The following is a 15170-nucleotide window of genomic DNA, read 5'->3' on the forward strand; positions in this document are numbered from 1 at the left end:
AAGGATTAAGGTTCTTATCACGTCATTTAAATTCATTGCACCGCACAATTCATTCTGGGAACCGTTGATGAGCAAATTAGGTAGACGTGACAAGTCTGTGTCTACGGAATCTTTAAAGCCCTTCCGGGCAAAGTGTTGCCACCTTTCATGTTTTGAATGTCACAAAAACAAGTTTTTTTTTTCAATGCACATGCATTGCCTTTGAATGCTGGCACCAATGTGTGTGAGCTGGACTGCTGCTTATTATAGCGGTTTGCAACAAGCTAATACCTTGATGATTGCTGAAGTGTCATAACGTGGATAACTACACTAGCATTCACATTAGCATTCAGCTTTGTTGCTCGGCGCAGGTAAAAGCCTTTGGTTGCCGCAAAGAGATTCACCATGGGTGGGGGTCGCAATCTGGGCCAGCAGCGGACATTCGGCTTAGTTTTGTAGTGCTTTTTTTAAATTTTCATTTTAAACAGTTTAGCACACAGCGCTATAGTATTCGCCATAACTTAATTTCTTCTTCATCAGTTTTGTTTTTCTGTCAAAGACACTTCCAGTGTTCAGACAGAGTCCACATTAGATTTTCACTAAAGAACAAGATGACAAACTCTGGGTTGATGGTAGGTATTCGTAAATTTTACTTGATGCCTTTTTGTATTCAATTTCATTCTTTATACGTCACTGTATTCCTTAAAAGAAGTACAACCAAAGAAGTTGTGTTTTCAGTTAATAAAATTGGATGTCCGACACAAAATGTGTCTTGTATGAAAAAAAAATAAAACGGATATATTTGTAGATATTTCTTTTATATATTACAATATATTCACATGGATTACAGACGAGGAAAACAAACAAATAGCTACAAGCTGTGTGATGCTGACACCAGTTGATTTTTGTTAAAATTTCACTGGTCCGGACCACTTGGTAATAGATTTTTCCATGTGGCCCCTGAGCTAATGAGTTTGACACACCTGGCTTAATGGGCCACTTCAATCAGCTGAACATTGACACATATAATAGTTGTGCTAAATTAAGCCCCCTAAAATAATTTGCGGTCATTTAATAATTTTTTTGTGATGATTTTTACCACGTATTGGCATGCCCACTTTTGGAGCATGGCTTGTTTGTTTTTCCCCATCTCAGCCGGTCCACATTATAGAGGAGAGGCAAGCATTGTAAGAATACTTGGTTTGTCATGTTCTGTTGTCACCTTGTGTATGAAATGATGACCAACTGCCAACAAAATTCATATGCACATTTCTACTCTTGTCCACCCAACCTCTGAAAATATAAAAGTGATCTGCACATTTTAAATTTATTTGCATCAAACGTGAGCTCATATCAGCAAAAGACACGATGAATCCGCAAAGTAAAAAATATTGTGCAAATTTTTTTTATTTATTTTTTTTTTTTTACAGGTTAACTTGGACAAGAATGTGTATATGAATTTTGGTGGAGATTGGTCATGTCTTTGGTCATTTACTTACAGTAGTTTTGTTAAGCCTCGGGAGGAGGAGACATTCAAGGTGCCAGCCATAACGTTTGCTGCCCACAACTATCAGTAGCCGCTGCAGTGGTGTTAAAGGTCGTATCTCATTGAGCAACAAGATTTTTAACATATTCAAAAGTCCCTTGTGAAAAGAAAAATGTTTTGCGAAGGAAAACTATACCTATGTGATGTTTTAAGGAGGCCTGACAATACTCAAAATTCGCTACCCTCGCAAGCTTTTGCTGCTCAGTGACAACATCAAGTAATATCACTGCTCAAGGTAGCAAAGAGCTCCGACATCGGCCTCCGTGTCGTGGACCCCTCCTCACGCATTTAAGTACGTTTATGTCAGTCACTGGTCAAGCAGCCAATTCAGAAAGCATTCTGCATCATGGTATAACAGCTCTTCGACAAGCCATGGGGATAGACTTGGAGAATGTTCCGTTTCCCGGTGCAATTTGTGCTCACTAATTGGCTGCTTCCAGAGTGTCAATATCAGTTGGCAAACTGCAAGACAACGGCATTGAGGTTGCCTTGGTGAAATTGCAAAGTTGGGCTTTGGAAAATCCAGCACACATGCACATTACCCTAGTGAGCATATAAGGTCAGGAAAATGGATAGATGGATGCACTTAGAAAAATTCAGAGCACCTAAGCTCCAGCGAGGAAGCTGACCGTGTCATTTTGCGGATGAGTGGTACGAACATTACTCCTGGAGTGGCCTTGGAGGGAGAAAAAAAGTCAAGCTAACGCTTGATGATTAAAATCTAATCTATAATGACCTAGAAACAATTTTGCTTATGAAAAGACTCTCAGAATGCATTGGGTTTGACTATCTTGGTGACTTAGCAAGCAAAGAAAACAGACAAGAAATGACAGAAACTGCACATAAAATGCTAATTCCTTATTCTCTTTTAAAGAGGAAGTCAACCCCCAAAAAATCTTTGCAAAAATATCTTCTATGCACTTCCTTTAGTCTAAACAAGGCATTCTGATTAATATTACATTTGTGAAAAACAAAAAGTGAAATCCACCCGCTTTTAGCCCTCTCAGGGGCGGCCATTTTGTCACTTTTGTTGACTGAAAATTACATCACAGTTGCTCAGGGCTCAGATCACGACCAATCATGGCTCGACTTCAGAAAACAGGTGAGGTCCTGATTGGTCGTTACCCAATCCCGAGTGACGTCAAAGTGACAAAATGGCTGCCCCCTGACATGGCTAAAAATGGGTGGATTTTACTGCTGAACTCACATTTCACAAACTCAATATTAATCAGAATGCCAAGTTTTGACTTGTGAGCCTGCAAAGAGTAGTATTGATAATGTTTGGGTTGACTTCCCCTATAAGTCAGCCATGGAAACGGTAATAGTTGTGATAATCAGAATAGAAGAAAAGTGTTCTTCTCTCCGCCGTTTCTCCCAAGAATGCTGTGTATTGTCTCATTCTCAAAAAAAAAAAAAAAGTAAAAAGATTTATTTAGAAAATATGAAACTTAATATCACATTATATAGAAGAAACAGAATTGTTCAAACTATTCAGAGGGGAACAGATTCCTTCGCCATTAATATCTCATCAGAGCCAGGCGTCTTCTGTGATCGTCTGATGGCAGTGCTGCTTCTGCTGTATCTCTCTGTTATTGAAATATTTAGCAGCTGCCATCTTACCAGAGGTTGACGTGCGCTCCTCTGAAGTCGCAGGATTATAACCAGCATCAAGGAAAGCATAACCTAATGGTGTTTTATGATGTGTGACAATGCAGTCCATGTGGAAATTACCAAGGGTTTATTGTATTCTTGTCACTCAACCGTGATTGTCAGTTCATGAACAACCAGATGATAAACGAAAATTAAATGAATGTATTTGTAAAATTGATAACAGTACAGTGAACCCCACATATTTGTGGGGTAAACCACCCTTGGACTCTCATGTTCAGGGATTTTTTTTCTTCAATAGGCTAACCGCTGTTTTGGGGGGAATACAATCACAATATTTACAGCGTATGCCCATTTATTTATTTATTTCTGACATTGCAAAAAAAAACAAAAAACAAACACCAAACGTGGGTATCATATCCAGTCTTCGTCTTGGAAGAGCAGAGCACTAACCTCTGAGCTAAAAGTGCGGGCTGCCATCTCGCCAAATAGCCTTATAACCCCAATGAAATGTACAACTGAGGTAGGCATCCGTTACACAGTTTCATATTCGGGAGAAAGTATACACCCCCTCTATCCCAGCAGGCCGCCCCTTCAACGTGCACATTAATCTATTATTGATCAGCCTATCAACGTGTTTCTAAAATTTCCGTCAACTGGTGGAATTTGAGGCGGGGTGGAGTTCTAATGCCACTTTATCCTCACTCAGGTCACAAGCGTGCTGGAGCATTTCTCAGTTGTCTTTAGGCAAGAGGCTACTCAAGTGGTTTCCAGCCAATCGTAGTTATTTCATGCAATTCATGGCATACCAAGGGCGTTTCCTCGACATGCCGCCGGTGCACCAGACAGTTTGGTGGCTGAGAGTCGCTTAAACTTTACGCCTGCTGCAACCATATCTTAGTATTGATGCAGGGTGCGTAACTCAATTTTAGTGAATCCGATCGAGAAGCAGGCAGACATATTCGGAGCTTGACGGATGTGTGTGGTGGTTTTGATTGTATTTCATTTATAATTATGACAACAGCGTTCATCAACGCTGTGTCATTGTGGACAGGTGAGTGCAACGGCTCTAGCTCATCAAGTCTATTCCTCACAAGAAATCGCATAGTGCTGTAACATTGTGTCTGTTTCTCTCACAGACATCTCCCTACATTGCATGCTGCCAATAGCACATAATAACCGTTACTGTTTGTGTTGCTGTGGTAATCACTCCTGCGACACACTACGGTTAGTTTACATAACTTTTGGATTCATGAACTAAATAATTCAGACAAAATCATTTGCCATTGTTATTACATTGCAGGTCGTGCTCTAAGCGTTATGTTGTAATGTAATACACTAATCCTGGTGGGTGATGAGGAGGAGCAGGAACACTGTAGTCAATGATCTTTCGGTCCACCCTCAAGTTTTTTTATATATTTATTGGTAAAGCATTAGATCATTTTTTAATTGTCCTTCTCCCATTGGATTTGAGTACAGAGTCCATATTCACAAACTTGAATTATTAAACAGTGACAAAAATTGACTTGCTGACGACTACATTTTGAGTTTTGTCAAAAAACATTAAACTTCTAATTTGTGACAGAGCATTTCATCCTTATTGTTTAGTATGGCATACCATGGCGTTTGTCCGCATGCTGTACAGCACTTTGGACAAAGTGTAATTATTTACTGTGTGTATAAACCCTGTGAACGGTGCTGTTATTGGAAACCCTATTGAAGCTGTAAATACTGTATAGTTTACACACACACACACACACACACACACTGCTGTTATTATTTGTCTGGCTGACTTAGGTGCTGATGTTTTGGAACACAAACAATCCCCAAATTAGCAAGAGAAAACCAAACAACAAATCGAGATGGCAATAGTGAAGGAGACATTGTGTTTCATGCTCAAGTCGTGTTTATACTACACACAAGCTGACTTAGCGCAAAGGAGGGTCAATTCAATGGAACATCAACAACCGGCGCTGAGAAATGGTCAGCAACACATCTTGTTTATGATGTTGTGAAGCTAAATGGATTTGTTTGGTCCTGCACCTAATTTGAAATGCATTTATGAAGCTGTCTGTTACAATACACTGGCCTGTTTCTATATCTTTGCTGCTGTAACACTTCAAATTTCCCCATTGTGGGACTAATAAAGGACATCTTTATCTTTATCTTTTCACACACCATCCAGCAATTGGAAGGGTTCTTGCATTTGAATTTTCTAATGGCTACGGAGCCCCCCAGGGGACATTGGGGAAATATTTAAGATTGCGTTATAATGCAAAACTTTGCAATATATTGCAATACTTAATGCAAAAAAACGCAATTGCAATACTTAATGCAAAAAAACGCAATACTATTGCGTTAAAATGCAAGAAGTTTTCCTTTTCTTATTGCGTTATATTGCAATGAAAAAAAATTATTGCAATATAACGCAAAGCTATTGCGTTATATTGTAATAGTATTGCGTTATAACGCAATTAGTATTGCAATATAACGCAATAGTATTGCGTTTTTTTTTTTGCATTAACTATTGCAATATATTGCAAAGTATTGCATTATAACGCAATCTTATTGCATTATAACGCAATCATAATTTTTTTCCCGATGTCCCCTGGGGGGCTCCGTAAATGGCCGCTATATTGCAGGTGGAAAATGTCATGCCTATTAAAGGATGTTGTGTTTAATTAGACATAACAGACACTGACTCGCGGTGCAAAGTATTCATTGTTGGAAGTCCCAATACACATCACCTCTTTTGCCGGCCAGTGTTTGAGTCTGAGTTTTGCTATTCAATACGGACTAACAAGGCGTAAAATCTTAATTTTGACACCAAAACAGCGTTGCGAAAGCGGTAATTTCAAGCCTAGTGATCAATTGAATTTTTCTGACTGGAGAGGATGACTGGTTCACATGTCCGCTTCACAGTACAGAGATCATGGGTTTGATTCCCACTTTGGCCGTCCTGTGTGGAGTTTGCATGTTCTCCGGGTTCTCAGTTTCCGCCCACATCCCAAAAACATGCATGGTAGGTTGATTGAACACTCGAAATTGTCCCAAGGTGTGAGTGTGAGCGTGGATGGTTGGTTGGTCTTTGTGTCCCCTGCGATTGGCTGACAACCATTTCATGGTGTACCCTGCCCACTGCCCGAAGACAGGCTGAGATAGGTTCCAGCACGCCCGCGACCCTCCTGGGGATATACGGATTGGATTATGGATAGATGGCTGGCTGGAGGAGTGAAATTTATTTATTTAAAAATATTTTTAAAGGAAAATTTGTAGCATCAAATATTGGAAATGTTCTTCTTTGGTTTCACTTCGTAGGAGTGAAAAAAGATTTACACGGGGACACTTTTTGTGGGATTTTCAAACGTGTAGTACTACTTTTTATATACACAAATATTATGCTGAGCCTTGCTAAGTATAGTTTTTGATTGTGTGCATGAATGGGATTGTTTGAGTTGATCATTCTTTTTGTAATGGTCACTTTCTTCTACCCATAGGTTAACAGGATTTAGCATTCCTCCACCTGTGACGAGTTCTGGCTCAACGTTTTCGCTGAGGCTTACCAGTGACTTTGCAGTTAGTGCTCACGGATTTAAAGCATCCTATGAAGGTAAGAACATTATATCCGTCTTCCAATTATATGCCGCTACTTGTATCACATGAAACACCTAGGGGTTCAATAAAAATAAAATTTCTGTATACTTTTTGTATATTTGTGCATCACTTCATGAACCAGTTTGTCATTTAGAGGAAATATACATAATTTAACAAGTTATGCATGGAGAGTCATTTGATTCCTGCAGGGCTTCCACTGTTAGTTATTAAAGTATTAGGTGCTCCAATTGACAAAGTTAATCTCATATTGTAGAAATTAAAATCCCTCTCCCCCAAAGTCCTCAACTTTTTCTGCTACTCCAGAGGTGCCGCCGCAATTGCATGGCAGATGGCGAATGGAATTCGTTGAACAAATGGATGCGCAGAGTTATGTGGGCTGAAGCCGAGCTGGGTGCAGTGGGGAGCTAAATATGAATTATCCTTCTGTGACCATCCTGCTTGCCCATTTTGCTGTACATGACTACATTTTCAGTAACCAGCCCATTTCTTTTTTTTTTCATTCTGCTTACTATTTTTGTTTTTAATGGCATCCTTTGTCATTCTATGCAAAATGTAAGTTTGATGTAATGTTTGTCATTCTACATACTTTCTTCAGTCACTCCTCCCAATATTCTTTACAGCCTGATCTATCATTTTGCAGCTCTGGAAGGCTGACTTTATGCACATTTCACTCCCCTTCGTTCTCAAATGATCCATTTTCCTTCCACTTTTACCCTCTGCTCATACCCCATCATGCCTTTGACATGGCCAGAGCAGGACCTTTGTTCTCTTAATCTGGTCATTGGTCGTTTCCTCCTTGTCCTCCTACTCTACCAGTCTGGCTGCTACGCTCGTTCTCCTGCATGTGTCGTTTTTGCAATACATCCTTTTTTGTTACTTTGCTCTGTAAATGTGAAGTTTTTTTTTTTTTTTGGTGCTGATAAAGTTTAGCCAGAGTGCTCAGTTTCTTACAACTATCATGGCCATCATAACATCTGCACCATATAAATATTTAAGTGTTGTATGTAACTCAAACCTCCACTTGTGCCTCCTGGGTACAGCTAATAGTAGTAGCATTGTTATAGTGACTCTTTTATAAGCAACAACAATATTGTGAGTAATTGATATTGTGATTAAAACTCAATAGCACATCTGCTTTGGGTTTAATTTCATGATGATTGATATCAAATACAATCTGCGGAAAAGATATATACATGCACTATTCACACAGATAAGCCTGCTTTCATGACAGTAATTTATTTTGCAGTTTTTTTGGCTGTTGCTTTTCAAATATCACACATTATATAGTTATGTCATTTCGTCCGCAACACATCACTGACCCTTATTGTGTTGCTCTCCGTCACTCTCCGTCCTATACATTAGTATGCCTGAAAATAAGCAAGGCTTGCGGACAGGACAAGCTGATTGAATTGAAAGCATGTAATTAAGTGAATTAGACTTTGCATGCATATGAAGGACAGTCAAGCCTCATACCAGGGGAGGAGGGGCATTTAATTTCTACAATGTAATGTGAATTTTTAACAAACATGTTGAAATGCACAAGACCCCTCATGACGAAGAAAATATTTGGACCTCGTTTCCCTTGCCCAGACGCGGGTCGCCGTGGCTGCCCTCCTGAGCCAGGCCAGGAGGTCGGCTCGTTGGCGAGTGCCTGATGACCAGGCCTTGCACCCATGCTGCTCGGCCGGGCTCAGCCCAAAAAGGCATCGTGGGTCCACCTTCCCTTGGGCTCACCACTTGTGGCAGGAGCCAAAGGGGTTGGGGGCTATGTAAGCCGGGCTGCAGCAAGAGACCTTAGCGCTCCGATCCCCGGCTACAGAAACTAGCTCTTAGGACATGGAATGTCACCTCTCTGGCAGGGAAGGAGCCTGAGCTGGTGTGTGAGGCAGTGAAGTTCCGACTATACATAGTCAGGCTCACCTACACACATAGCCTGGGCATTTGTACCAGTACTCTTGGGAGTGGTTGGACACTCTTCCACTCTGGAGTTGCCCAGGGTGAGAGGCGCTGAGCATGTGTGGGCATACTTATTGCACCCCGGATTGGCGCCCGTACATTGGGCTCACCCGGTGGACAAGAGGGTAGCCTCCCTCCGCCTTAGGGTGGGGGGACGGGTCCTGACTGTTGTTTTATGTGCTCATTTACTCTACAAACTCCAGTTGCATGAAGTTGCGACGTTTTGGATGACTCAAATAATGAGAAAATAATTTAAAAATAAAAGCATGATGCGTTACAAGCGGTGTGTACATTTGGCAGCTGTGTTTTCCAAGCTAAAATGCAGCTCATTTGCAGGATGCCTTTGAATGGTTTTGATTGAGGCCCAAAATGCAAATGTTTGCACAAATTTCCCCACGTTAAAGGCACCACCTTGACGTCAAGCAAAAATGGGAACGAAGTCCCACTTACAAAGCTTCAAAAATGTTTGCTCACCAAATGTCTTTTAAGTGTTGTTCAACGGGAATGTGACGTAACACATTTGCGAACATGTTGCAGGCATTCCATTGAAGAGGAGGAATTATTAGCCAGAAAATAATAACATTCAAGAGTTTGAAGAGCAAATAGGTTGTCTCTGTGTATCCAATTGAATATAGGTTGAAAAGCATTTTTTTTAAATTCACGCTTTATGCAAGACATTTATGAGGGGGCTTCCATAAAACTTGAGTCGGCGTTGTGCTGACAAGTTCTGTCATGATCCGTGCCTGTCATGCCACGAGTGTTTTTGTTTTTTCAGCTGTGTGGGCGTTCCTCCAGCGATCGTCTCGCGCCATGCCGTCAGCTGCTGCGAGACGCGCCCACCAGCCCCGCACCGGCTTCCCATTCACTCACTGATTACACTCACAATATAATCCACCTACACTGACTACCTGGCGTCGGATTGTTATCCTACTTGCTCATGCTCATGGTCCCGTACTTCGATCGTTATCTTGTTCAAGTGTTTCTTGTTGTCGCGTTTTTCTTTCATTTCGTTATCAGCTACAGCTCGGCTCGTTTTCTGTTCTCTTTTTCTGTCAATGATTGGTCTCCTCTTATCCTTCCGTGGTAAGCAATCTTCGTTAGTCATTCCTTGCCTTTTGCAAGCGTTTTTCGTTCTATAGTTATTCCCTTTTCCTGGTGTGAGTGTTCCACCAGCGCTTTACGGTCTTTCCGCCGATAGATTGGTATTATATATATTATAGCCGATAGACCCTCATAGTCCTAGATTGTAATTGGATACTGACTATATTGTGATTAAGGACATCTTTATCTTTTTATCTTTATTATAATAAATATCTTTCTATGACCACCTTTTTTCCCGTGTCTGCATTTGGAGAGTCCTGCTCAATTCTCCAGCTCTGCTGGAGGATCATAACAGAACATTCTGACCATGGACTCGGCGGACACGGAGAAAATTCTTAAAGCTCTGGCCAGCCAAGGACGTCTGGTGGGACAACAGGAGACCGAACTCGCGAATCTTCGCGACGCGGTCGGCCTGTTGGCCCACCGCTTCGAAACCTTCGACGCCCGTGTTAGTAGCCTATACTCGCACGCCGCGTCGGTAGCCGACCCGACCGCAGCCACGTCCGGAATGCCGCCCCCGGGCTTCGCCGTACGCGAGCCCAGTTTGCCTCATCCAAGCCATTATGGGGGGGAGCCGGGCCTCTGCGGTCCGTTTATTCACCACTGTCGGTTGATCTTTGATCAACAGCCCCACACGTACGCTCATGATAGCTTGAAAATTGCGTTTATGATGAGTCTCTTGACTGGCCAAGCGAGTGCGTGGGCCATGGCCATGAGCAATGCCCGCCCGGGACTTCAGGCCTCTTTCCCTGATTTCCTGACCGAGTTCCAACGTGTTTTTCATCATCCCGTTCGGGGAAAAGAAGCGGGAGGGGAATTACTGGACTGCACCCAGGGGAATAGGTCGGTAGCCGAGTACTCCATCGACTTCCGCATTCGGGGGGCGGTTCGACGATTGCGCCCTACGAACGGTGTTCCGAAGGGGGCTGAACTCCGCCCTCAAGGACGAGCTGGCTGCCCGCGAGGATGCTGCATCGCTCGAGGAACTCATCAGTCTGGCCATCCGGCTCGACAACCGCCTGCGAGAACGTCGGCGGGAGAAGGCGGCCGAGCAGCGGCGCATTGAGCCGGTGCACCCCGGGTTTGGGAACCTCCGTCGGTCGACGAACCCATGCAGCTGGGAGCCAGCCGCCTGGACTCCATCAAGCGGCAACGACGGCTCAGATTGGGGGCATGTTTCTACTGCGACTAACAAGGTCATCGAGTGTCCGCCTGCCCGGGACGACGGTCACGCCGGACATCTTCCCCGGTCCGCAAGGAACATTGTGAGTTGGCAGCCGTCCCCGTCGAACCTCCCCACTCCGGGGAGACGACCTCCAGCCGCGAGGTCCCAGGACTACCTACCCGTGACTCTAAAGGCATTACGAGACTGGTGATCGAGGGGGAGGTAATCGGACTAAAGGCCAGCATTCGCGTCCGCGCGCTGGTCGACTCTTGGGCCGACGACTGTTTTATTGACTCCGGGCTAGTGGAAGAACTGGGCTGCTCAGTCACTGAACTCGGCAAGTCCGAGAGGGTGCGCGATCTCGACGGGCGCCTCCTGGCTGATATCAGACGGGTAACACAACCACTAACCCTTAAGCTCTCGGGAAACCACCTAGAGAAACGCTCGTTTTTTGTCATGTCTTCCCGAGCGGCTCCTATCGTTCTCGGTCTGCCCTGGTTGCAGACACATAACCCGGTGATAGATTGGGGACGAATGGCCATACAGAACTGGAGCCCGTTTTGCCACGCTCGTTGCCTCCGTTCGGCGGAAGAAGGTCTGCAAGCCCAGCCCGTTCCAGCCGAGACTATAAATCTATACAATGTTCCCTCGATCAACCATGACCTTCGTGCGGCCTTTAGCAAGGAAAAAGCAAAATTATTACCGCTGCACCGCCCGTACGATTGCGCCATAGACTTGGTTCCTAATGCCACCCTCCCGTCCGCGCGACTGTACGAAGTCTCCCAGCCCGAGCAGACCGCGATGAAAGAATACATCACCGAGTCACTGGCCGCCGGGTTGATTAGACCGTCCACGTCCCCGGTGGGTGCAGGATTCTTCTTCGTAGAGAAGAAGGATAAAACCCTACGGCCCTGCATAGATTACAAGGGTCTAAACGAAATCACTATTATTAACAGCTACCCGCTCCCACTACTAGGTTCTGCGTTCGCCCCCTTACAAAACGCCACTATTTTCTCGAAGCTGGACCTACGCAGTGCATATCATCTTGTTCGAATTCGCGAGGGAGACGAGTGGAAGACGGCGTTTAAAACATCATTGGGTCACTTCGAATACTTGGTCATGCCCTTCGGTTTGTCTAACGCCCCCGCTGTTTTTCAGGCGCTGATTAACGATGTCCTGCGGGACATGCTCAACGTCTGCTGCTTCGTTTACCTAGATGACATTCTCATCTTTTCGCACACCATTGAGGAACACCAGCTACACGTTCGGGCCATTCTACAGCGCCTACTCGAAAACAGGTTGTACGTGAAAGCAGAGAACTGCGAATTCCATCAAAAAGCTGTACAGTTTCTGGGGTTTATAGTGGAGGACGGGCAGATCAAGGCCGATCCGGCGAAGACACGCGCGGTGATAGATTGGCCGACGCCGTCCAACCGGAAACAGCTGCAGAGATTCCTTGGGTTCGCGAACTTTTACCGGAGGTTTATTAAGAATTACAGCCGCCAGGCGCTACCCCTCACTCGCCTTACGTCAACCAAGATTAAGTTTTCGTGGGATAAGCAGGCCGAGACGGCGTTTCTTAATTTGAAGAGAGCCTTCACTAATCCCCCAGTACTGTGTCACCCTAACCCTGATTCTCCTTTCATTGTAGAGGTGGACGCATCCGATTCAGGAGTGGGGGCAGTCCTTTCCCAGCGTTCTCCGGTCGACCAGAAGCTCCACCCCTGCGCCTTCTTCTCCCGCCGACTCAGCCCTGCCGAAGCCAACTATGACGTGGGAAACCGGGAACTGCTGGCGGTGGTGCTGGCCTTGCAAGAGTGGCGGCACTGGCTGGAGGGCACCGCCGAACCGTTCATAGTCTACACCGATCATAAGAATCTCTCCTACATCCGTACCATGAAAAGAATCCCCGCCTGCCGCGCTGGGCCCTACTCCTGAGCCGCTACAACTACACCCTGATGTACCGACCTGGGTCGAGGAACACCAAACCCGACGCGCTCTTGTGCATTTTCAACCCGGTGGGGAGGAAGGAGGGCCGGACAGCGTGGTGCCTGGAGACCGTCTGTTAGGATCCCTTCAGTGGGAAGTGGAGCAGCAGATACGCGGAGCACAGGATGATACCAGCAACCCGCCCGGATGCCCGGAGGGCCGGTTATATGTGCTGGCCCAACACCGCGCAGAGGTCCTGAAGTGGGGGCATGCGTCGAAAATAGCCTGTCATCCCGGGGTGCGTCGGACGCACGGACTCATTGGCCAACGTTTCTGGTGGCCAGCCCTGGGAAAGGACGTCACAGAGTATGTCAAGGCCTGCCCAGCATGCGCGTCCAGCAAGGCGTCCCATCAGCCTCCGGCGGGTCTTCTGCGCCCCTTGCCCATCCCTTCACGCCCATGGTCACATATCGCCCTGGACTTCGTCACAGGTCTACCAGCATCCAGGGTCAACACCGTTGTCCTGACCGTCGTTGACCGCTTCTCCAAATCCGCCCACTTCATCGCCTTGCCGAAACTTCCGTCCGCCCTGGAAACAGCCAACTTGCTGATCTCCCATGTTTTTAAGCTTCACGGAATTCCCGAAGACCTGGTGTCTGATAGAGGTCCACAATTCATATCCAGGGTGTGGAAACGCTTCTGCTAGTCCCTCTGTGCCACCTCAAGCCCGTCGTCCGGATATCATCCACAGTACAATGGACAATCCGAGCGCACCAACCAGGACCTGGAAGCGGCCCTTCGATGTGTTTGCCTCGATCGGCCGTCCTCCTGGGCCGACCATCTTCCGTGGGTGGAATACGCGCACAATACCCTGGTCTCATCTGCCACCGGACGATCGCCCTTCATGACCGCCTACGGCAACCAACCCCCGCTTTTTCCAACACAGGCGGGGGTGGAAGAGGTACCGTCCGTCCAGCGCCATCTGAAGAGGGCACACCGCGTCTGGAAGGAGACCAGGGCAGCCCTTTCCCGCACTGCCGAGCGCAACCGGCGCATCGCGGATAGCCGTCGGCGTACTGCCCCATCCTACAAGATGGGAGACAAGGTGTGGCTGTCCACTCGCGACCTCAACCTGGAGTTTATGACCTCAAACCGTCATAAACCCCGTTTCGGTCAGGCTCAAACTCCACCCCACTATGAGGATTCACCCCGTGTTTCATGTGTCCCTCATCAAGCCGGCCCTCTCTTGTCCTCTGGTTCCTCCTACCGCCCCACCGCCACCACCAAGGATCGTCGACGGTGACCCTGTCTACACGGTTCGAGAAATCCTGGACTCTAGGCGCAGGGGACGAGGAGTACAGTACCTGGTCGACTGGGAAGGCTACGGTCCGGAGGAGCGTCAGTGGATCCCCCGCTCCTGGATCGAGTGTCCATCTCTCGTCCGCGACTATCACACCGCTAATCCGGATAAACCAGGTGGTCCGCCAAGAGGCGTCCGTTGAGGAGGGGGTTTTGTCATGATCCGTGCCTGTCATGCCGCGTGTGTTTTGGTTTTTTCAGCTGTGTGGGCGTTCCTCCAGCGATCGTCTCGCGCCATGCCGTCAGCTGCTGCGAGACGCGCCCAACAGCCCCGCACCGGATTCCCATTCACTCACTGATTACACTCACTATATAATCCACCTACACTGACTACCTGGCGTCGGATTGTTATCCTACTTGCTCATGCTCATGGTCCCGTACTTCGATCGTTATCTTGTTCAAGTGTTTCTTGTTGTCGCGTTTTTCTTTCATTTCGTTATCAGCTACAGCTCGGCTCGTTTTCTGTTCTCTTTTTCTGTCGATGATTGGTCTCCTCTTATCCTTCCGTGGTAAGCAATCTTCGTAAGTCATTCCTTGCCTTTTGCAAGCGTTTTTCGTTCTATAGTTATTCCCTTTTCCTGGTGTGAGTGTTCCACCAGCGCTTTACGTTCTTTCCGCCGATAGATTGGTATTATATATATTATAGCCGATAGACCCTCATAGTCCTAGATTGTAATTGGATACTGACTATATTGTGATTATAATAAATATCTTTGTATCACCACCTTTTTTCCCGTGTCTGCGTTTGGAGAGTCCTGCTCAATCCTCCAGCTCTGCTGGAGGATCATAACAAGTTCACTCACTTTTATTTTATTGTTTTATTATTATTATTTTTTTTTGTTTTGTTTTATTTTTTAATTTATGTTCTATTTACCTGCTAATTTATATTACATATGGAAAGCGCTATGTTAC

The 15170-nt window shown here is 45.7% G+C and overlaps 1 protein-coding gene across 7 annotated transcripts in view; it reads left to right on the forward strand.

Annotated features, from left to right (window-relative positions):
* Window positions 1–15170, forward strand: part of LOC148329655 (CUB and sushi domain-containing protein 3-like) — a 493599-nt gene that overhangs the window by 67070 nt on the left and 411359 nt on the right. For all 7 annotated transcript variants that reach the window (XR_015845569.1, XM_088306210.1, XM_088306213.1 and 4 more), the window contains exon 3: window positions 6631–6743. Coding sequence is in view for 6 of the 7 variants with exons in the window: in XM_088306210.1 (XP_088162336.1) it covers window positions 6631–6743 (113 nt within the window). In the remaining variant the exon portion in view is untranslated. The remainder of the gene's footprint in view (window positions 1–6630; window positions 6744–15170) is intronic.

Source organism: Idiotropiscis lumnitzeri, chromosome 10, assembly GCF_059441095.1.
Source record: "Idiotropiscis lumnitzeri isolate Australia: NSW breed Sydney's pygmy pipehorse chromosome 10, RoL_Ilum_1.0, whole genome shotgun sequence".
Taxonomy (NCBI): domain Eukaryota; kingdom Metazoa; phylum Chordata; class Actinopteri; order Syngnathiformes; family Syngnathidae; genus Idiotropiscis; species Idiotropiscis lumnitzeri.